The following is a 24,091-nucleotide window of genomic DNA, read 5'->3' on the forward strand; positions in this document are numbered from 1 at the left end:
TAGCAGAGCACTTCCCAGTCAGGTCGCGTGACTGGTTCCAGTCAGGTGCAAATTGTCTGGAGCTCCATACTCAGGTGATGTAAAGAGGGGCTGAACATCAGAATCACTTTTCAGGCCTGGAAAAGTGATATCCAATCTCCAAAACTGATATACCCATCTCTGTCTACCAAGCAGACCACAGTCAGTGTTTGTAGGGTGATGCAATGGATGGGGATCACAGTCACTGTGCCCTGAGTCCAAACCCAACTCTGCACTTTAAAGCTATCTGACCTTTGAAGAACATTTAATTTCTCTGATTCTCAATGTCCATTTCTAAACAGGAGTTAATGATACTTGTCTTTCCAAGTTGTTAGGAAGAATAAATGAGAAAACATAAGGAAATATCAGACTCTTTTCCTGGCAAGGAGTTGATGCTCAGGAATTGTGAATTTTCTTCTCACACAGATTGGATGTGTCTGAAAAAAATTAGAGAGGTGATAAAAGTACTACTGAAACTTGAATCCAAACCTATGTACATGTCAGTGGTACAGATCCTCGGTGTCACTGGAAAAACAAAGTAGTGTATGACAGTTGGAATACACAATTATCAAGAGGCAGTGTAGACACAGCATTTGCTACCAGTCCTGCGGAGTAGAGGCTTAGGCTTGTCTCAGAGCTGGAAACTGACATACCAGTTATGCCTTTGCAAAGGAATTTACAGTTTGCTTTCTTTTCTGCCTTCTACTGTGTCTTGTTTTGCCCGTTCTTTCTCTGTCCTACTGACTGCTGCCTTTCTCTCTCTCTCATCCCCTCTATTTCCTCATTGTCCTTCCTTCTTTCTAGCTCTTTGTCCTTTATTATTGAGCATAATTCTCCTTACCACTCTTTATCATCCCCGCCCCCCGTCCCTCTCTCAGCATCAGGGCAAAGGCTTCTTTCCTGAGCCCCCAAGGTTCTTTCCCTTTAAACCTGACAATCTTTCTTATGTCAATTAGAAGGAGACAGCATTCCCCCTCTACTCCCTCCCTTTCCTGGGCCTGCCGTGATGATCAGATCAAACACCATCTGTTGCATTCATCCAGGCGATGGGTGAGCATTTTACTGCTCTGGGAAGGCAGAGCTTAGTGGGTACCAGGAGGCAATATGGCTTGTTTGGGCAACTTGATATATTGATATTGATAGAGCTTTCAAATGGGGTTGGGAGAGATGGGGCTAGGGAGAGTGGTGCACAGGATGAAATCAGCCACTGAGAGGTTTGTTCAAGTACAACCCCTCTGAGCCATTCTGGGCTTTTGGCACTGTCACCAGTGCAAGAGCAGCCAAACAGATGGATGGGATTTGCTACTGTTGGAATCAGAAACCCTTACAGCTCAGTGGAGGAAACCTTTCCTCTCCATGTGTCTTCCTTTGCCCTAAGTGAGTCAAATCTGTATCAGCGTAGGAAAAAGAAAACAGAAATAACAGGAGGAAAGGAATTTGACCTTTAGGAATTGATGAAAGTAAGAGATATGAAATATGGGTGGTGGTGTTGGGGGAGGCTAGTTGGACAAAGAAACATCTTCAAATGAGATTTTTAAGGTAATTCAATTAAGTGACTCTTTGTTGGAAGTCTAGTCAGAATGAAGTAAATCAACATGAGAATATTAAGATACCAGGGACAACAAATATAGGAAAATTTCCACTGGCTCCTAAAAATGATTCAAGGTACAAGAATAGAAAATATTTTTATTGAACTCCAAGAGAATTGGAATTGTGAGAAAGATATTTCTGGCAGGAGCTGTAATTATCCAGGGTCCCAACCCCATTCAGAAATATAGTACAGGAACACTAAAGGTGCAAAAGAAGAAATACTCTTAAATTTTTCTGTTCCATATTCTGCCAGAGCATTCCAGTGGCTAACCCCAGGTAATAGATGATAAGGAACCATATGATGCAACCCATTGGGATCTATCTGCAAGATGGACTGTGTATATTAGTAAAATTGGTGTCACATAGACAATATCAGGGTCTTCGGTCAGTGGAAGCAGTAGTCAAGCTCACTAGGATCATGGTTGCAGTGACCTCTGAGATCCTGGATGGCTGACCATGATGAAAGAAAGGCTTCAGAACTGGTTCCCTAGTTGGCCCTTCTCAATAAGGATTCCCAGGGACACTCTTCTCAAATGAAATCTTAACATTTTGTATCCTTGAGACTGCAATGGATGGAGTATTGCTGATATCTACAATTCCCTCAAGGAATCTTCCTTTTTGTCCCTGTACAAAATACTTATTATTTTGTGTATTTTTTAATGGCACTCATCTCTTAAAGTGACATACCTCAGTTGGCCCAAAATTTATACATAGTTCCTTTGGGGCCAAAATTTAAATATTTCACTTTTTATGCTCTGCTTTGTCCATGATTCTTATTATAATTCTGGCTGAAAGCAGCCAGTAGTGTTCATATGAGAGCCAGAATCTTGAAATTTCCTCCACCAGATCAGTCGGTCTACTGATCTTAATGTCAGTCTCCTGCAAAGTCTCAGGATGTGAACAAAATGTAGACAAATTTTTTCATGATTGGAACATATATGACCTCTAGTTCAGTTGTCAGTGGAGCCCTTTGTCTCCAGCTGAAACATGAGCCTGGCTTTTACTGTCAATGTTCTGGTCTTCTGAGCTCTGACCAGAATCATCCACTAGGGTTTGATTAAGCATTCTAAGGATTCCATAGTCCAGATCTCCCAACCTTTCCAAGTCACTTCCAAAGGCTTCTAAGTTATAGTCATATTAACAACTCCACTTCTCTGATACCAGTTTCTTGTATTAGTCAGCATTCCATCACAGGAACACAGTTTAAAAGATGAGAGATTTAATTTGGATCACTAGTTCAAGGAATTTAGTCCTTGTTCAGATGGCTCCAACATACAAATATCTTGGCAAAAAGTCCTTGTGGAGCACAATTGCTCAGCTCATGGGAAACAGAGCAGAGAAACAATGTCAAATAGGAAGGATCCAGTGACCATATATGGTACCTGAAGCCACACCACTATAACCCACCCAGACACATCCAAAACTGTAATTTAACAATCTGGTTGGTATTTCTTAATTTAATCAAGTTGACATCTAATGATTAACAGTCATAGTGGAGAAGAATAACCACCAGTGGGAGAAGGAACATGAATCTGGGAAAGCAAATGGAGAACAACCCAGATCAAGAATGCACACACATTCTGTGGCTTGTTCTGCACATGAGTCAGAAGCTCAAGTTCATAACTGTTACACATACTTCCTCTGGACCTCTTTCAAGGGTATCCATAGAGTCCAGCTCCATACAGTTCAGCTCTCTTGTGTGCATGTGATCCACATGATGCACTGTCCATGCAGTGTCTGTACTTCAGTGTCTCAAAAGGACGACAAATTTTCATATCTAAAACAAAGTTTATGCTCACTTCTATTCAATGTAGTTTCTGACAGTACTCCTCATTGAGAGCCATAATTATGCAGCTCTGCAAAACTAGAACATCTGTGTGAAAATCAATACCTCCCTCTTTCTTGCTTACCTTTTCTTCTTTGTCATCATATCCTGAGGCTGCTTTACCTGCAAAATGAAACTCTCAAATTTGCTTATGTCTCAATCTTTACTACTTTGCTACTTCTACTACTACTTTTCTACTTCTACTACTTTTCTACTTCTACTACTTTTCTACTTCTACTACTTTTCTACTTCTACCTCTATTCACTCTACTACTGTGTTTCTTGTTGTATCTTCACCATGGCTGTCCTGTTCCAGGCTATTGTCATCTCATACCCAGTCATGTCATACTGCCACTTTATCTCCCATGTTGATCTTTTCACTGACATCCCTGCTCTTCTCCAATGAATTATTCTGTCTTTGCTAGAAAATCTTTTCCAAATGCAAATCTGATTATGTTACTCTCCATCTAAAACTTTTAGCATGGTGTATCCTTAAGAAGATCCAAAGAGTAAGGATAAGGTTTAAGATTAGGGTCAGGTCCTATTTTTTTGGACTTATTTCCTGTCACTTGCTCTCAATATTTCAGGCCCAGTGGCCAATTGAAACCCCATCCTATTTTCTTCTCTCCAAAATATTTTTGGATAAAATGTTTTCTCTCCTTTCTGCCCTCCCCTTACCTTTTCAATTGATTAACTATTTAAAAAAAATAGTTACTTTATAAGCTTTTTGAAAGCAAATTTGAATTCTTCTCTTGGATTAGACTATATATATATATATATATATATATATATATATAGAGAGAGAGAGAGAGAGAGAGAGAGAGAGGGTCTTGCTATGCAAGTTAACCTTGAACTCATTATGTAGCCCAGTATGGACCTCAAATTCACAGTGATTCTCCTGCTTCAGTCTCCCATGTGCTGAGATTATAGGCATGTTCTACCAGGTGTAATGGTCATAGTTACATGTTATTCTTCACCTTTCCTTTACAGTACATGTCACTTATAAATTTTATATTCCTATGTAAATCACTAATAATTATCAGTCATCCTTTCTATGTGGTAGACATGATGAGGATATTTTATGTTTTCACTGTTGTACCACGTTAGAGACAGAATGTTTGTGTCACCCCTAAAATTAGTCTGTTGAAGTCCTAACTGACCCTGTTAGCATGCTGACTTTGTGCTTCCATCCTCCTGAACTGTAAGAGAATGAATATTTTCTGTTTAGGCAAGTTTATGATATTTTCTATGACTAACATTTTCTTATGACTAACATATGAATAACTGTGTATTCATCACCTTGGGCTACTGTAATAAAATACTGAACCCTTGAGTGGCTTAAATAACAAGTTTTAGTTCTGGAACTGAAGTCCACTATCGAACTGTGCACATGGTCAGGATCAGGGGAAAACCCTCTCATCTGCATACGTTGCCCTCTTGCTTTGTGTTCATGTGAACTTCACTCAGTGTGTGTACATCGGGTGACATAACATCTCTCTCTCTCTGCCTCTCTCTGTCTCTCTGTCTCTGTCTCTCTATTTCTCTATACCTCTTTTTATAAAGCCACCAATTCCATCAGATTGGATCCCTACCTTTATGGCTTCATTTAACCTTAATTACCTACCAAAAGCCCTATTTCCATAGTCAAATTAGGAGTTAGAGCATCACCATATGAAAGGAGGATGGGGCATACACAATTCAGTTCAGTCGTGGCAAAACTGTACCTGGAGATATGGCTTTTAAGAGGTATGTAAGATAGAATGAGATCTTAAGAAGGGGCCCTTATGTGATTAAACTTAGCCTAATAGACAGAGGGAGAGCCACATACATCTCTCTCCCTTTCTACACCATGCAAAAGTAACTGGGGGGAGGTGACTGTTGCAAGCCCTAAGGAAAACTCTCACCCCAAAGTGACCCTGTTAGCATGCTGACTTTGTGCTCCCATCCTCCTGAACCACAAGAAAATGAATAATTTCTGTTTAGGCCAAGTCTATGATATTTTCTTATGACTAACATTTATGACTTGTGTACAGTACAGGTACAAAATGGGTTATCTGAAAATGCTGTGGAATGATGGGATGGATGAATTGGGAAATGAATGAATGAATGAACAAATGAATGAATATTAACAAACTTGTAAGGGTCTCTCCCTTTCAGGATTTTAGACCATTTCTTCTTCTGGATTCTAGACTTTTGACCATAGCTTAACTCTCTTAAAATTCTGGGCAAATCACTCTTCTTGCTTTAAGGAATCAAATTGTGTATGACACAAATTCATAGTGTAAACTTTTGCTGGAGGGTTCTCCATTATGGGCTTGAGTAGGGAGCCTACATTTGGAATCTTTTTACATCACCTTTAGGTGGACCTATTGAAGCACCTGGGGAGAGGACAGCAAGAGAGGCTAGTGAGGAGGGTAGAATGCCACCAAATAGCCCTTGGCGTTGTCATTTGTCTTTCTCTTAGTAATCAAACATTTTTCCTGCACCCCTAGATGAGGTTTCTCATAGAAGCTAATGTCCAAATCAGCAATCCGTTGTGGTTTTTTTTTTGTACTGGAAATTGAACATAGGACCTTGTACTTGCCAGACATATGCAGTTCCGCTGAGCTATATCCCAGCCTCCAAAATATGGAATGCTTCATGAATGTACGTGTTATCCTTGTGCAGGGGCCATGCTAATCTTCTCTGTATCATTCCAATTTTAGTGTGTGTGCTACCAAAGTGAGCACCACATCAGCAATCTGGATCTGACTTAACCTGGACACGACCTATCTACCTACACTGATAAGATTTCCTGGGAAAACAAGAGCTTCTTAGCAGTGGGTGTTGGGGTGTTCCGGACCTCCTTTGTCTAACCTGGTGAAACCCCTTCAAAGAAATAGAAGTCTTTGGTGCCTGCCATCTTCTGGCATCAGACAGTACGTATTTCAAACTGAAGAAGATATTTCCTAGCCTCTGGAGACATAGATAGTGGGAGGGCTGAGTTTGAAGATTTCAAAGTCAATGCTTTCTTTGGGAATTCCTCAGAACAAAGGCACCACGACACTTTAGCAATTTCCCTTTTCTTCCTTCTGGATTCTGCTCCTTGTCTTTTATGTTATCTCATTCCTTCCGCTCAAGTCTTGCTGGTTTTGCCCCCTTTCCTTTTATCCTCTGTGTTTTTTGTTCTGTTGTGACCTCATTTTCTTCATGCTTGTATCTCTCTACCAGTCTCCATTTTGAAACTTTGTGGAACTGTGGCTATTACCAAAATCATTGGCGGGAATTGCTGCAGATGAAGCATCAGACTAGAGATTAGAAGGTTTGAAGGTACCGTAGGTACCATTCGCTGGCTTAGAGTAAATCATATGCCTTATTTGGAGGCTTCAGTGTTTCCCTCAGTGCAATGGGGACTCAGTGCTTAGTGCTCTATATATCAACAGTGCTGCAGTTTTACCTAAGATCCTACATGACTCATTGCTATGGTCCTGTTTCAGGCTGGGAACCACAAAGCTTCAGTACTGGCCTCCTTCACTGCCTCTATTTGCATTTTCCATGCTGTAATTAGTAATTTTTAACAAACTAATTTAATTTGAACATGTTGGTTTCCTGTTTAAAGCCTTCTAGTGATAATGCTTTCCATTAGGATAAAATCCAAATTCTTCAATGTGATTTTCAAGATGTCTTTTTTTTTCCCTCCAGCTTCATTTCTTTCAATTTACATTTTACAAGCTCCATTGCAGCCACACGAAACTTTCTGTTGCTCAAAAGTCCATCCTCCCTCTGGCATCAGGCACATCTTTCTTCTTTTGGCCAGGATACTTTGTTCCCAAATCGCCTCTACATCCCCACCCTGATCTGCTTTTTTTTGTTAATTTCTACTCATCTTTAAGGTCTCGGTTTAGACATTGCCTGCTCTTGGAAGCCTGCTTTAGCTCTCTAGACAGGTGTAATGACCCTTTTGGTACCCCTCTGGAACTCTAAGTGCTGCTGTTACAGAAGTGTTGCGCAGTTTTGGAATTGCCTGGATATGTGTTCTATCCAAGTATGAATAACTTGAAACAGAGGGCGTCTCTAATTTTTCAGCACCAGATCCCAAGTGACTAGAGAAGTGCCTGGAACATACCATAGTAGGTGTGGAATAAATAAATAAAGAAGCCAACATCCCACCTGTGCCTAGACCAGTGGCTTGTGTTCTATATCTTCAGTGGGTCAGGGAAGGAGTTTCAGAGTTGAGATGGCCAGGTCCAGTCTCTAGCGGCTGCGGGTGGGTCAAGCCCTAATCTCAGCCCCATTACTACCCCATAGTGGCAGCTGAGGCGACGCAGGAGACAGTGGAGTCCCTGATGCAGAAGTTCAAGGAGAGTTTCCGCACAAACATGCCCATCGAGATTGGTCAGCTACAGCCAGCCCCACGCACCTCGTCTGCAGGGAAGCGCAAGAGGAGGAGCAAGTCTCGAGGTAGGCCTTCCTGGCACTCCGGCTGAAAACACAGCAAGCTGTCTCAGGTTCTAAAGATGATGCTGGAAAGTCTTCTTTCTTTACTCCCTTTTTTGTAGAACTCATGCTAATTTCTCCCTGACAAATTCCCTTGGAGCCTGCACACTTGTGTCTCTGGCAGTAGAGATTACCTCTCCAAATCCCAGCTGCCATCTACGGCCATACCACCCTGAACGCGCCCGATCTCATCAAATACCAGCTGCCTCATCCGAGGATGAGAATAGATCCTCCAAATTTTAGCCCGATTGAGAAGGTTAGGGACCATATAGTGAAAGCTTTTACCACCAGGACCTGCAAAGACTAGATACTCTTTAAATTGGGGTTGAGGTTACTCTGAGACTCAGTTTCCTATTTCATAAAATGAAGATCCTTACATTAGAAGACTGCAGTGAGGATCTAAGGAAATGCTGAATGCAGACCACATTGACTCCAGGTAGCATAAACTGAAAACAAAAAAAATGTTTTCTTATGTTTCTTTCCATGTGAACATTCAGAGCCCCTCAGCATTTCACTCATGTATCTATCTTTATTCCTCAATAGTCACTAAGAATTCCCCTCCTGTGTCCTCCCTACACATACCTATCCCATAAATACACTTGACTGCAACTCTATAACGTCCCCCTTTCTTCACTACTTATCTGATTTCATCTCTTAGTATCATCATATCCTAAGCATTTTTATTTCACTGAGTTTTTTCAAAAATACCCATGTTATGCTCCATAATTTTCTTAAGCAGATCCCTAGTATTAGGCACTTGGGTGATTCTTAATATTTCATCATTATAAATAATGCCACTTAGAAGGATATATTTCTTTTGCAGAAAATTTGTCCTTCACTTTGTACCATTCTGTTAGACCAGAATTTCAGAGTGATATTAATGAACATCTATGACTTAACCTAGACGTTTGAAATCAAGTTATTTTAATACACAAGTTTGATGGACGTGGAGAACTGAAGCGTGAAGGAATTCAGTGATTTTCCCTCAATGTATATCAAATCTGTTCTCTCTTTTTTTTTTCTTTTGCCACCAGAACGATCGCAGTCATTTCTTACCTCCTCCTTCAATTATACTTTTCTTGTGATTCGGTCTTCGCAATACAGCCAGAGTAACAGTTTTAGAAATAAAAAACAGAGAAAATCATTTTCTGGCTTAAAATGTTTTGATAGTTTTTTGTGCTTCTTACAGTACAATCTAAACTGTGCACTGGGGCTTGTAGACCCTTGAAGATTGGAATCTGGCACCTGCCACCTTCTCTAAATCACTCACTCTTCATTTTCTTTGCTCCAGCTAAACTGACTTCGTGTTCCAAGAACACAGCTAATAGTTCCCTTTGCGATAGCCAGAGACCTTGCTATTCTTTCCCCTTTCCGTATCTCTTTCTGTACCTCCCCTTACACAGAATTGCATTCCTGGATAGCTTTCAGTTCTCAGCTCAAATGTCAGCTCCTCAGCACCATCTCCCATGACTACCCAATCAAAGCTTTGGATCTTTTTGGACCTGCTGCTCTCCATTATATCACACACACACCCTTTTTTATGTCTTCAGTGTAATAGTTCAGTCTAAAATTATTTTTTGCTCATTTACTATCTTCCTTTCTAAATTTACCCTTCATGTTTCTAAGCCTAATGCATAGAACATGTTTTATGAATATTTGTGGAGTGAATGTATTAATATCAAAGATCACTGGAAAGTGACTCAGTCGGATAAATTTTAAACTAATGATGTAAAAGGGATCCATGCTGAACCAGAGCTTCTAGAATATCCTATTTCCCCTGTAGACAGACTTCCTGACAAGTCGCACATCAAATATGCTCAAGTGGATGCTGTTAAAGCAACTACCAAAACTATTCAGTAGTATTGTCATGTAATTTTGCTACCACCATTAGATAAGATTTTGCAGGTGAGGATTAAGGGCAGCATTATATTCACCTTCCAGACTCATTTGCCGCAGGCCATCAAGATTTCATGGACAAAAGAACTCCATGGTCAAAACAAAATTTTGGAAAGACTGTGTATTCTGTCTTCCCCTTGGTGTTTTCTGAATGAATTTCAGCCTATGAAAATCTCTGAGAAGTCCAGCAGCACCAAAAGCTGAGCTGCTTTGTTTAACTAAATGTCTGCGATGCCATCTTGTCGACAGACTCTGTTTTTCCCCTGCAACATTTATTGACATCTTGCAGAACAGAAGCATCTTCGGAAACATAATTTTAGAAATGCTCCATTACCCTGCGCTAACCATCAAAAAATCCCAAGTAAAATGATCTGAAATCTCATTCTTCTATTGTCTTTTCTCTCCCTGCCACTGGGGTGGCTGTGGGCCTTCTGGCCCAGAGTGAGAGCACCTGGCCTCTCTCTGCTTCATTAGGCTCCACGCCCAGTCTGTGGTGCCCAGCGGTTCCCAGCAGATGGGATGGGTAGCTGAGAACCAGTGTCATGGAATTGAGCACATGGTTACCGAGCAGCCCCAATGTGTTTCTGGCACTGTGGCTTCCTCCTGAGAGGCCTGGTTGATGCTGAAGTGCATCATCCTTCATTAGGCACTGGAAGGCTAGTGGAGGACTTAATTGCCGCCTTCGTGTTTCTGACAAGGGTTTATGAGGCAGCTGTTAAATAGCCACTCCCCAGTGTCCCACAGGCAATGAAAAGGAGGTATTGGCATTCAGATAAGAAAGGGAGGATTTCTTCAGATGTGAGGCAGAACTTTCTGAAGCTCCTGCAGTGTAACTAGTGTTCTTTAAAAGCTGGACTTTCTGTTTGAAATTTATTCCCACCATTGGCTACTTGGATAATCTTAAGCATCTAAGAAGAGTTGTACACAGCCTCAGTTTCCTCTTCTGTAAAAAAAAAAAAAAAAAAAAAAAAACAGTGCTAATAAGGCCAACATCACATGTGGGTGCGAAATTATACTGAGAGATGCTTGTTGGTGCAATGCCTGGCGTGTGGTCTACCCTCAGTAAGGAGCAGGATTGGAACTGCCCAAAGATGCTGCCCATATGGCATTCAGGGCTTCACGAGCCCGTTTCCTGCTTACTGATATGTGCCGCCTGACTAGAGCGAGGTTTTGTTATCCCTCATCCAGGTCTGCGCAGCAGCCTGTGTATCCAGCCTTATCACCCACGTTTCCGTTTCCCACACTGACGGTAAGCGACCTTTTGAAAATACACTAAATATGATCGTGTCATTCCCCCTGCCCAGAACATTTTCTTTATACTCTGTCACCTGTACTGAGGGCTGCTCCAGCTGTTGAGGTGAAGTCTTCTGTATACAGATAACCATGACCCCACCCCTCTAGGGTTTACAGACATCAGCTATAAGGTCCACATTTGTGTTTATATCTTAGAAAAAAAAAATGCCGTTCTATTTCTTTAGTGAAAGCCATGTGACATCATTTGTCTGTTGGATAATTTAATATCTGCTGAAGTCTTCGGATAATATGTTCCAGGGAGACCAGCCAGGGTTAAGCTGATGGATAAGGGGGTGGCAATGGCACCTTCTTCCAATGGTTTCCATGGCATCAGATAAGCTGATGCTTATGAAGCACCCAGCACAGAGCTAGGCAAAAGATATGCACTAACATATGTTCCCTTTTATATATTCTTTACATTACCATCATCATTATTATTAGTTTAGTATTAATATCACATAGGTATACAGTTACTGAGTTAGATGCACAAACCTATAGGAAGAAGGACACAGTAATTGGATCAAAAAGCTACCATTGTCTGCTGTGCAAGGCTCCTTCCAAGCCTGCACTCTGCTCTACCTTTCTCTGGTTGGATCCCCAGGCCATAGCATTCCGCAATTTCCAGCACAGAGGCCATTTCTTCCCTCCCCGAAAACACCTTTCTCTTGAAGTCTAAGTAATGATCATGCTGTGCTTGAATGTCCCACACTTCCACCTCCCTTTCTTCTTCAGACAGAAAACAGCTACTCACTTTCAGAATCCAGCTTCAGGGTTTTCTCTGTGAAACACTTCCTCAGCCCTTCCCCTCACTGATTGATGAGTCAGTCTTGAAGCACACATAGTCCCATCCCAGCCTTTATTGGTCCTCCACCCTAAATATGTGTGGACGTATCTGTCACCTTCTCCAACTGTCGTAATCTCATGATGGAAAGGACAGTGATTTGTGCTTTCTATATCCCCGATACCTAAGGAATAACTGTCAGAGAGTAGTAAGCACCTGAATGAGAGAACATACGGGTGCGTGTGTGGACGGATGAAATGAGGAAGGTGGGAGACCCATGGAATGTAAAAGCTGAATGCACTGAGACCTTTTATCTACTGAGTATTTAACGTGATCTACACATTGACCTCATCACAGATGTTTTTTCATTTATAACCTCCCCATAACTATACAAGGTAAGTACTATAATTATCCCCTCTCAACAAAGGAATAAACTCAAACTTATTCACCACAGGTGTCTTGTCCAGGGGTACCCAACTAGGAGATTGTGTTGCTGTGTATTCAGAGTCCAGTGTATTTGAATTCAGAGCCCACATTTGAATTCCTGATTGACTTCAACTCTACTCTTAGCTGGCTAAGAACTCTGACTGTGATACTCAATCAGCCATGTCACTGAGGGAAATGCATGTGAGTTTCTCTTTCATTGGCAACTTTCCTGTAATTTGAGGTATCTCCTCTAAGCTAACAGAGTCACTATGTCCTTCTCTGTGCCCAGGGTGCCAGTCTCATGTCCTCAAGAGCCCCTAATACTTATGCCACTGGACTTTGCTCAGTGGATTTTTAAAGTTATCTACCCAGCCTTTTTAGATGTGCCACCCAGATCTCTGTCCACCATCAGTTAATAGAGCTTGAAGAAAGCAGAGGATTAGATGTTCATGGCACAATGGATACATGAAAGTGGTATGGGCTGGGTTGGGGTGTTTATTAAACTGGAAGAATAATTAAAGAAGGGTTTACAGAGGAAGTAATTCTTAAATAATGCATTAATATGAGACAGAGAATTTGGAAAGATATTGCTGATAGAAGGAAGAACAATATGCAAATTCATATGGTGGATGAAATTATGCAGGGCATTATGGGAATATCTGGAAGAAAGTGTAAGCCAGGTTAATGATGGTAAGGTGAGAAGGTACAAGAGCCTCCAACAGGACCTGGTCCTGGGCTTCCCACCTGTGCTTGCCTGAGGAGGAGAGGCAGGTTCTCATTTCCTTATTCTTCCTAGTAGATAAGCTCCAGTGTATTTTTATTTTGTGGGACACTGTCTCTGGGATGAAAGCTTATGTTAACACATACTTTTTTTGTATGAATCACTGGGCATAAATTATTCAGTTAGTTGGAAAAAGTAGTCAGAAATATTAATGATTTTAAATTAGCTGCCTTAATGGATTATTGCACTGCTTAAATAGTGAACAGGCAGCCCGGAGATCTATCTATGTTTGGTTGGTTCCCTTCTTAGTCCAATGATCTCCTAGTCCCTGTAGCAGCCTTTCTTTTCTGCCAAGGAATTTTGAGTGGGGTTAAAGCAAAGCAATGACAAGCTTATCAGAACATGTAAAATTATGTATGGCTTTTCATTTGGTGAAATTTTGAAAACTTCCTAGAGAAAATTTTGTTAAAGACAGTTTTGACCCCGAATCATCAAAATGAAATTCAAAATAAAGCATGAATTACTTATAGGTCCATCTACCTGGAAACTGACCCCAAGTCTATAATGAAATACCTCCTTTTCTTCACTTCTATGCCATTTCTACAGATTGAATTACCTCCCTTCTTATCTCCATTTCCAATATCCAAACTTTTGCATCAGAAGTAAACATTACAGCTGCTCTCTGCAGGAAATCTTTTCAATGTTTTCACAAATGAAAGTCTTGTTGTTGTAGTCAGGGTTTACAAAAGAATAGGTTAGACAGCACACAAAATTTACAGAATTATTTTATAATATTCATCCAAAAAATAAATGCAGAAGACTGCACTAGACCATGTCTATGCATTAGACCCAGAATCCAGCTGAAGGTCTGCATCCATTGGCAACGTCCTACATGAATCTAGCTGATGACCTAGAGCACATAGCTATGTCCTCCACAAGTCCAGCTGGAGGCCTGGAGCCCACAACAATGTCTCATGCAAGTCTGTATCAAGAATCTGCACTGGGAAGGCCCAATGGTCAGTGGTGGAAGCTAGAAAGTCTGCGCCAGTGGGGTGAAGGATCTGTGCTAGCAGGCTGAAAGATCTGAACTGGAGCCAAGAAATGATGCTTAAGATAAGGGCTAGAGCTCACAGGAAATGAACCACAGTCATCCTCAGCGATAGCAAGGACCCAAGCTCTTTCAACGATGAGAACAGCTGAGTTCATATCAGAAAAACCAGCATGACAGGTTTCTTCAGGAGAATCAACAGCCTACCATCTTCCCCTCCAGTTTTCTTTTTATGCTTTTGGCAAGAATCCTCAGGTAGGCCTTCCACACCCAGAACCATGCTGATTCAGTTCAGCTGGGTGCTACAAGTTAACAATTAATCACCTGGATACTTCCTCCAAGTTTTGATAATCTCTCTCCTCAGTTCCTTGAACTTTCATTTATTACCTTTCATTACAGTAATTTGTGGCCACTTTTCATCTTTTCCCTTTGTGAATCTCTCCAAGTACAGCCCTTATGTCCAGGCTGGGCCTTGCTCCAATTGACCAGCCCAGTTCCTGACAAGTAGAAGATGTTCAATTAATGTTTGAAGAATTAATGGATGATTAATCGAAGTGTCTGCATGATCTTCGATGAGATCTTCCACTCCCCAGACCTCAGTGCCCCCATCACAGTGGCTTTGTGGCAACTTACTCAGGTTCTGAAGTTAGACAGGTGTGGATTCATATCCTAAATCTACTACTGACTCTCTTAACTTTGGGAGATGACTTATGCACTAAATGTCTATTACCTAATGTACAAATCATGCAATCATAATTCTCATAGGGAAGTGATGGGGATTAGAGTTAATGGATGTAAAGTGTCCAGCAGGCAACACTGAACATAGTAAGTTCCTAATAAATCTTTGTTGTTAATTTGGAAAGCACAGGTGATGGGTTAGAAAATTTCCACAAATCTTTTCTAATTCAAATAGTCTTTGATTGTAAATCTGGTCTGGGAAGCACTGCTATCTAGTAAAAGTATTCTGAATTTGGAGTCAAGGTTGGAAGCCTAATCCTGCCTTAAGTAAACAAGAGAAACTGTTCACTGTTCTTGAGATCACCTCCCAGTTACTGAGATTGGGGATGTGATAATACAGGCCATTATCTTTTCCCATGGATGTGGTGAGAATATACTAATGAATTTGATTAGTATGATTAGTATATTCTTTAGAAACCATCAGAGTTGGTAAACTGGAAACAAGTCTCATCTTGGCTGATTATATACTTGACCAAACAGAATTCTTTGGTAGAGTCTTAAAGCAGTGTAATCATATGTAACGCAAGGTCAGGTTCATTTCACAAAACACTGTGAAGATTCACTCATGCTTCCTGGACCAGACCTAAAGCTGTATTATGTGGAAGGTTTAGAGTAGGAGCTGACTAACTATGGCTTGCAGGCAAAATGTGGATTGCTACAGCTATGCTATGGAAAATAAAGTTTTACCGAGATACATTTATGTGTGTTCATTTATACATTACCTATGACAGCTGTCATGGTACAACAATAGCACTGGGTAGTAGACATAGTCTATGTGGCCTGCAGAGGTGGAAATACTTTACAGCATGCTACAGATTAACTGCATACCAGAATCAGAGCCTTGGCACCAGCAAAGGCAAGAAATACCTTCATCTTTTTTTTTTGTTTTTGTTTTTGTTTTTTTTGTGGTTTTTCTCCGGTACCGGGAACCGAACTCATGACCTTGCGCTTGCCAGGCAGGCGCTTTTGCCGCTGAGCTAAATCCCCAGCACCTACCTTCATCTTTATTAGGGGAGACATTTTCCCGAATCTCAGGCTTTACCAGTCTTGACCAAAGTCCTCTCATAACATATGCAGCCAGGGATACTCCTACTGTCAACCTAGTGATCCTCAGGGTATGTTCCACCGAAGCATGGGAGACCTAATCTGAAGTCAGAGCACATAGCTGCCTCTGTAAATCTTCCTGATGTGTCTTTCAGAGAAGTTTGCTTTCCTGAAAGTGTGTGTCTCCTGGAGGCAGCTTTCCTTGCCCATCTGAAATGTGTCCCAGAGCACTCAGTTCTGCCTAGGCTGATGAGTAGAAGGGCAACTACAATTGGCCTTAGCAGAAAGATCTAGACCAGTTCTTGGTTGTTGTAGTCACAGTTTGCCAGGGAACAGATTTAATATAGGACACATAACTTACAGGATTATTTTATAGTGTTCACCCAAAGAATCAAATGCAGAAGAGTGCCAGAGATCTGGCCACATACTAGAGACCTAAGGAATCCAGCTAAGGGCCTGGATCCCATGACAGTATCCTGAATGAGTCCAGCTGAAGACTAGAACCTATGGCAATGTCCTCCACGAATCCAGCTGGAGGCCTAGAGCCCACAACAATGTCTCATGCAAGTCTGTATCAAGAATCTGCACTGGGAAGGCCCAAAGATCAGTAGTGGGAGCTAGAATGTCTGCACCAGTGAGATGAAGGATCTGTGGCAGCAGGCTGAGGGATCCGCACTGGAGCCAGAAAGTGGTGCACAAGGTAAAGACCAGAGTTCCCTGGAAAATAACCGCAGCCATCCTTAGCAACAGTGAGGACCCATGCTCCTCCGACAATGAGAACAGCTGTACTCATATCAGGAAAACCAGCATGACAAGCTTTTCCAGGAGAATCAACAGCATTCCATCTTCCCCTCCAGTTCTCCTTTTATGGTGTTGGCAACAGTCCTCAGGTGGGTCTTCTACACCAAGAATCATGCTGATTCTGTTCAGCTGGCTGTTGTAAATTGCCCAGTAGTTAACCCACCCCATTGGTGAAGCCTGAAGACATGAATCAAGGGTAGTTCTTTCATCAGGATGGTATAATGCAGTGTCAGTTAGTGTTGCTTATAATAAAACTTCCTGAAATGTAATGACATAAAGAGTGGCCATTTAATTAGCACTTAGTTCTTGGGTATTTGAGCTTGGTTCAGCTGCACACTTCTGACCTGCAGTGGGTAGGCTTATGTGATCTTGAACTTGGTTTTGATGAACCTACTATCCCAGGCTAGTTTACATGCTAGACAGTCCTAAAAACAGCAAGAACTGAAGCTCTGGTGCATTTAGAAGATTAAGTTTAGAGAGCACACATCATAATTTTTACTTCCTTCTAGTGGTTAAACCAAATCACTGAGTCCGTCAAGAGGGAAATGGATCTCAAGATTATCTTACTGGACCTGCTTGTGGATATGGAAAATGTTGGAGTTGGAAACTCATCCCTGTCACATAGAGAATTAGCAGACTCAGGAATGGGATTAAAGTCCTCAAACTGAAAAATCGCTCTCTTTACGTGTTACTTGAACATGTAAAATCACATACGTAATATCCACACTTGGAAGAACTATTGCAGAATTTTAATAAAGCAGATAGTTAGAAAGTAGCAGCTCTTGCTCTTTGCTAATTCAGCTATAAAAATTATATTACACTGATACGTGCATATCCATATTTACTAGCAATATCACTCGTAATAGTTAAATTATGGAAATGGCTTATAAGCCCAACAATAGGCAAATGGGTAAAGAAAATGCAGTACATATACACAATGGAGGATTAGCCAGAAAGAATAAATTTGATTCATTTGTAGGAAAATGGATGAATATTGATACCATAATGTTAAGTGAAATAAATCAGATAGAAATTTAAGTATCACATGGTTTGTCTTATATGAAAATATAAATAATTTAAAAAACAAAATTAAGAAGAAATTGTAAGAAACAGGGAAGTGGGCTATTGCAAATGTGGGATGAGAGCTGGGAGAGGGGAGAGGGGAGGTTAGGGTAAAAGGGGACAATGAATGATCCATATGTGATATTTATATGTACCAATTCTCCAAAGTTAATATAATCGTTATATATCAGAAACACATTCTAATAAAATACATGCAGAGATATAATGCACACGCAGATGAAATGCATGAGTTATAGGTGTATGAAATATCACCCCAGACTGTGAGTGTAGAAGCTGATGACGTGGTGAACCCAGGCCAGTGATGGGGTGAAGTGGGATCAAAGGAAAAGGAGCCATGAGCAAAGGAGAAAAGAAAGATGAGGTGAGAAGGATAGCCCTTAAAACTCCAAAAACCCAAAACCATGCAGTTTGCATAGTAAAATTCAGAGATGGAATATATTAAAGAAAACTCAGCTATATGCTTTTTAGCAAACTCCTAAAATATAAAAAGACAACATTTACCAGTGAAGAGGAAAATAGGTATGAGATGAATACTAATCCAATAAAGACTTACCAAGACATATACATATATGGCAAAATAAACTTTACAAGAAGAAAGAAAAAGTAATCCTTAGTAATAAAGAGTCATTAATTAATCATAAAAGAAACTACAGCAGGCGAGAAATGGAACTTATACTTACATACAGCAGCAACATACATTTAAAATATGCAAAGGAAAATGAGAGAAGTACAATCACAAGTTAATATGTAGTCAAATTTGGAGACTTTTATAGAAATAGTTCAAGTAGATCAAATAGATTAAATATAATAATAATAACCAAGAAAATACTATTAAAAAGGGTAACCAGGTAAACATATATAGAATTCTGCACCAAGGAATTCAAAATTAAAAATTTTTGGTTTTTTTTTTTTTAAAGAAGTGAGAAATTCTCTTTATAGATCTTGACATCTTATGATCTCAGTTTTCTGGCTTTGACTCAATTTCCTGAAATTTTATCTTACTTTGAATGATGTCTGTTTACAACACTTATGACTAAGTATAGTTTAATTTTTTGCCCTTAAAGGTATTTATTCCATACTAGGAGTGGGAGTAAGGAGAAGTATTATGTGTGCAATGATTTCAAATTTCATTTTATTTTGGATTTGGGTTTTTTTCTCGTTTTCTTTTGGGAGCAGAAAAAGTGGGGTACGGGTAGGTTGAGGTTATGATGACCGCTTCCAGAAAAAGTCACTGTTAAGGCAAAGTGATTGTTCTTTGTTTCAACCTTTATTTCTTATATTTATCCTTCAAGCCATTGGAGCCATTCATTTAGGAGCTGCGTCAATTCTTCTTTCTGCAGATAAGGGCCCTTCTCCAGGTTGCTGAGGTATAGTCTACTTGTTGAGATTTGTAGAGAGCCCCTTTAACCACTGACTTCTCCTCCATCTGTGGCAATCTTGTTGCCTTGCTGAAGAAGCTGGCAGAGAAGGTTGGTGTAACCCCTTTAATGAATTATCATCATGTTATTAGTGACCTCCATAGATTCTAAAATGGAGAAACATCTCAATGAAATAATTTTGTTTTCAGGCAAGACTGTGTAAAAATAATCCCACAGCAACAATCTGAGAGGCTGGAGCAGGAGGACTGCAAGTTTTAACTTAGCCTGGACAACTTAGTGGCATACCCAGACTCTGTCTCACAATTAATAAGATATAAAAAAGCTGGGGATGTAGCTCCATGTCAAGGCCTTGGCTTAATCCCTAGTACTGAAAACAAAACAAAACAGTAACAAATACAAACTCCACAGTCCTGTCATTTGCAGCAATGTGCATAGAACTTGAGATCTTTAAGTGAGATAAGTTGGTCCCAGAAATACAGAAATACAAGAGTCATGTGACACCACTGATATGTGAAATCTAAAACAGTGATCTCATAGAAGTAGAGAGTGGAATGGTAGTGTTCACAAGCTGGGGAGAGTAGAGGAAGGAAAGGATGGGAGAAAGACTGATCAGAGGGTATTAGGTTGGACTAGGAAAGGAACAAGATATTCTGGTGTGCCCTGCACAGAAGTTGCTTTTAGATAATAGGTATACATTGCGCATTTCAGAAAACTAAAAGGAAAGATTTTAAATATTTTGACTATAAATAAACGATTAAGTTTAAGGTTCTAAACTTGCTAAACCCAGCTTTAATACTATGCAATACACACATGTAACAAAACACTCCATGGTATCCCATTAATATGTACAGTTTTTATGTTTCTATCTATCAGTTAGAAATAAATTAAAACAGAGAAAAAACGCCACACAACCTTGAAAATTCAGGGGTAGGGGATTGTACTGGTGATTGCAGCAGTGCAGCATGGCCAGGGTCTTGGAGAATCTCTACCTCTTTTTCGCCAACACCAGCTTCTGTGGTTCCAGTAGAGCTACAGTGAGAGCATGAGCTATCATGCCTGGCATAGGCAGAGACTCCAGGGTCAACTGCAGCTGATTCCCAGTTCCCAGATTCCAGCTCCTCCTGGTTCTTGTGTCTAAGCTGATGTCCTTACCCTGAGTCTCCAACCTAACTTTGATTCATTCTTTCAACTGAGTATCTATCAAACTGTGGGATACTATACTAGCTCCTGTTTGCAATGAAAAAAACAGATGGATAGGATCCGACTCCCCAGATGGAGCTCCAGGTCTATGGAGGAAGAAACAAGTAGCCAATCAGTGACTCCAGAGTTAAACTACTATGATTACAAATTATTACTGTATAAGTGCACTGGAGTAAGTGACCTTGATTTGACCATTGCAGTTTTCCATCAAAATCTCTCAGGTTTCCTGTTGCTTCTCTGTTGCTGAAAACTACCAATCTTTACAACTCCTCCACCAAAGATGAAATTATAAGAGGATAGCATCCTGAGACTAGTATTTTAGCTTATTTTTAATCTATTTCTTACTTGAGAGCATAGCTCATAGGAAACAACAATTACTGGTCACTTACTTTGTGCCAGTTACTGTTTTGGATGCCTGCATGAGTATTATTTTAACAACTCTTCTTCTAATCTGAGGGCAGTTGATGCTCAGAAACATGGATGGAGAAGCTGCCAAAGCTCAGATAGTGAGTTGGTAGTTGTACTCTTAGATCTTCCTGCTTCCATCGCCACTGTCCTTCATCCTACATTTTAGTTGTGCCCAGTTGTAGTTCCTGCCTCCAGTCCTTGTACATCCTTCACCTTGGGATCTCTGCAAATACACAGGCCTCCGAGCTTAGCATGAACTGCAGAAATGAAGGCAGTGACAAAAGCAGAACCTTTGCTGGGTACTCTAATTATGCTGGTGGAATTTCTCTTCATTTTCTTGCCTAATTATTATTAAGAATATGCCATCTGTATAAATTAGATTTTATGATTTTGTTGTAAACTTGTGAGCAATTTAATTTTAAAACAACCAACCTTTATTCTCATTCCATGATGAAAAATGTTAGTTTTCTGTACAAGGTCTAATTGCCCCCACCACATGTTAGAAATCCAAATGTAGCTAAACATTAAGGTTAAATGATGATATCACAACTTACTCAGTTTGCATTTTACATCCAATTGAAAACACAAGCCCCTCGCCTCATTAATCCTTTGCAATCCAATTTTCCCCCCCTAAATGAAATGATCCTTTTGGGACACATTTATATCCTTTTAACAGCCGCCTGACAGTTCTGCTGATGGAGTTTGTATCCAACTTTGTTACTGGATAGTGACAACTTGCCCTGACCGATATGTGTACATAATTATTCTCTCGCAGTTAGATTTAATTAATGCTTACCCTCATCGTGATCTTGCAGCTAGCAGGCTTTCTCTGCAGGAGCAGTTAATGGCAAAAGGATTTCCTTTTTAGCCAACAGAGACTCCAAAAGGCTTTGTAAAACTTGTGTTTTTTTAAGAAAGGGGAAAAAATAAAAACCATGCCTCTGAGCATGTTAATTTGCTCTCTCTCCACATTAATGCCACGTGTGAACAAATTTGAGACTATTTATAGGGGTGGGGCTGCTAAACTTAATTTAAGAGGTTGACTATTGCTATTTTGAGAAGCGCTGACAGACCCACAAAAAAGATGTATATTTTTTAATACCATGATTTATAATCGAGGCACCATGGCTTCATTTTGCTTATCTCTATAAAAAATATGCTGGTGTGTGTTCCTCTAACCATCTCCCCAAATGCCACCCAGAGTTCAGTAACAAACTGCAGTATGAGAAAGGATATTAAGGAGCAATGACAGAGAAGACAGGGAGCACAGAAATAAGATTTGGAAAGAGATTATTAAGAAGTTCATAATAAGGAGAGGGAGGATGTACTTACAAAACCCCACTAGATGGGAATACTTACAAATAATCTGCCCCAGTCCATGCTTGTGAAATATTCATGTGCCATTTGCTTTTTATTACCATATTAGCAATGCCTTGTGTTCGTAGAGAGCTTAACAGTTTACAACAAATTTTCATATGTATTATCTCAGATTATCTTTGCAAGAACCCTGTGAGGTAAACAAAGAAACATTCACAGGTGAGTACAATGAGGCTGAGAAAGGTAGAGTCATTTACTACAGTTATATAGCTGGAAAGAAGAATTTGGCATGGAAGATGCAGCTTTTAAAGCCAAAACCAATGCCATCTTCACTACTTTATGCCACCTCTCCTTTAAAAATGCATGCAGGAAAGATTTATATGAGGACTCAAATAGAAGTCCCTCCCGGCCTTCATTTGTCTTGCTAAAGCATCAGCAGACTCTCAGACAAAAACTATGATCTGAGCTGAGAGTCATGTGATGCAACTGATGTTAATGATTACATACAATATTAATGATCATTATTGCTGTGAGTTGTTATGAGATTTCCTCTGATAAGCTCTCAGAAGCTTCTAGTAAAATTCAGTCACTTTAAAACAGAAGGAAAAGTGATTTTTCCTACAATATCAGGTATGGTTTAAAGGCCTTGGCATGGAACCCCCAAGAGCTCTAAAATGAAATATCAAGAAATTCATGACTATGGAGTGGAAGGTGTGTACATTGGAGCCATGAAGGCGTGGAGAGTGGAAACAACTTCTCCTTCATGAGTGAGGGGCAGATCTGGGAATCCAGCTCTGGTTCACTGCTCCCGGTGCTGGTATCTATCCACTGCAGCAAAACTGGAAATTTAAGCTTGAAGACACTTGTGAAATCTCCTTTTTTATACGTGAGAAACTGAGGCCTGAAGAAAAGGCATGGCTAATCCAAGGTCATGCATTGACCCAGAGACATAAATGAACTAGAAATCCTGTCTCCTTGATTTCTACAAATTCAGTTAATTTCAACAAATATTCTTTGAGTGTATGTTACATTCCAGGCATTTTGCTAACTTCTGTAATTACATCAGCCTAACAAAGTCTAGGTAAGCATATCCTAGAGACAAGAGGAAAGACTGGCTTCTCACCCTCATCTGGCACTATGAGTACCAAAAATGTGAAACCCATGCCTAGGGAAGTTCAAGTCCAAATCAAAGAAGCTGACCTTAGAGAGAAAGACTAAGGAAAACTGGTAAGAGGGACGTGAGGGAGGCATATTCTTTTTAATTTTAAAAACAATAATAAAAAATAATAACAAAACAACAACATAAACAAAAACAAAACAAAGGGAAAACAATAAAAATGATACAGGGTTTCAAAACAGAATGATAGGAATTAGCAGTGGTTGTTATGTTACATATTGTTATCTTCAACGAAGTTACTCAGATTATCAGATGTAAGAATGCAAGATTAAGTCTAGATTGGTGAAACCTCCGTGGAAATCAGTGTGGAGATTCTTCATACAATTTTCATTACAGTCTTATCTCTTTTCTCCCATTCTAGTAGCTAGACCTCTCTGAGTCCTAGAAAATAACCTTTGAATTGAAATATGAAGGCTAGAACCAGTAGAAATACATTTATACATGCTTGGCCAGGACTTTACAGTTTCAACACACTAGTATCATCTATTGTTATTGTATTCTTATTTACCAAGTGCTTTCTCTGTAGTGGGCACCAGTATATTATTTAATTAAGTCCTTGCAATATCCCTGCAAGGTGGATATTATGATGATGATGATGATGATGATGATTCTCATATTACAGTTGCAAACACTGAGGCTCACAAGGCAAGGTCTGGAGACATCCTCTTATAGCTTCATGGCACATCCTCTGATAACTTGATGGAAATGTCCATTCCCAGAACCTTTCCCTCTGGGGTGGAGCCATGCAATCTGTGTTCTAACAGACTTCCAGATACTTCTGACGCATGACTAGGTGAGAAAACCACTGCACTTGGACAGTTTTCCCATCCTGGTCTTCTTTTTTCTTGGAGTTTCAGAGTCAAGGGACCCT

General features: G+C 40.2%; 1 protein-coding gene across 2 annotated transcripts in view; it reads left to right on the top strand.

The window, feature by feature from the left end:
* Astn2 (astrotactin 2) overlaps nucleotides 1-24,091 on the top strand; it is a 901,354-nt gene that overhangs the window by 238,452 nt on the left and 638,811 nt on the right. For both annotated transcript variants that reach the window (XM_005382610.2, XM_013513260.1), the window contains exon 4: nucleotides 7,720-7,872. In XM_005382610.2, coding sequence (XP_005382667.1) covers nucleotides 7,720-7,872 — 153 coding nt within the window. The remainder of the gene's footprint in view (nucleotides 1-7,719; nucleotides 7,873-24,091) is intronic.

Source organism: Chinchilla lanigera, unplaced genomic scaffold (genome assembly GCF_000276665.1).
Source record: "Chinchilla lanigera isolate Chin_1 unplaced genomic scaffold, ChiLan1.0 scaffold00018, whole genome shotgun sequence".
Taxonomy (NCBI): Eukaryota; Metazoa; Chordata; class Mammalia; order Rodentia; family Chinchillidae; genus Chinchilla; species Chinchilla lanigera.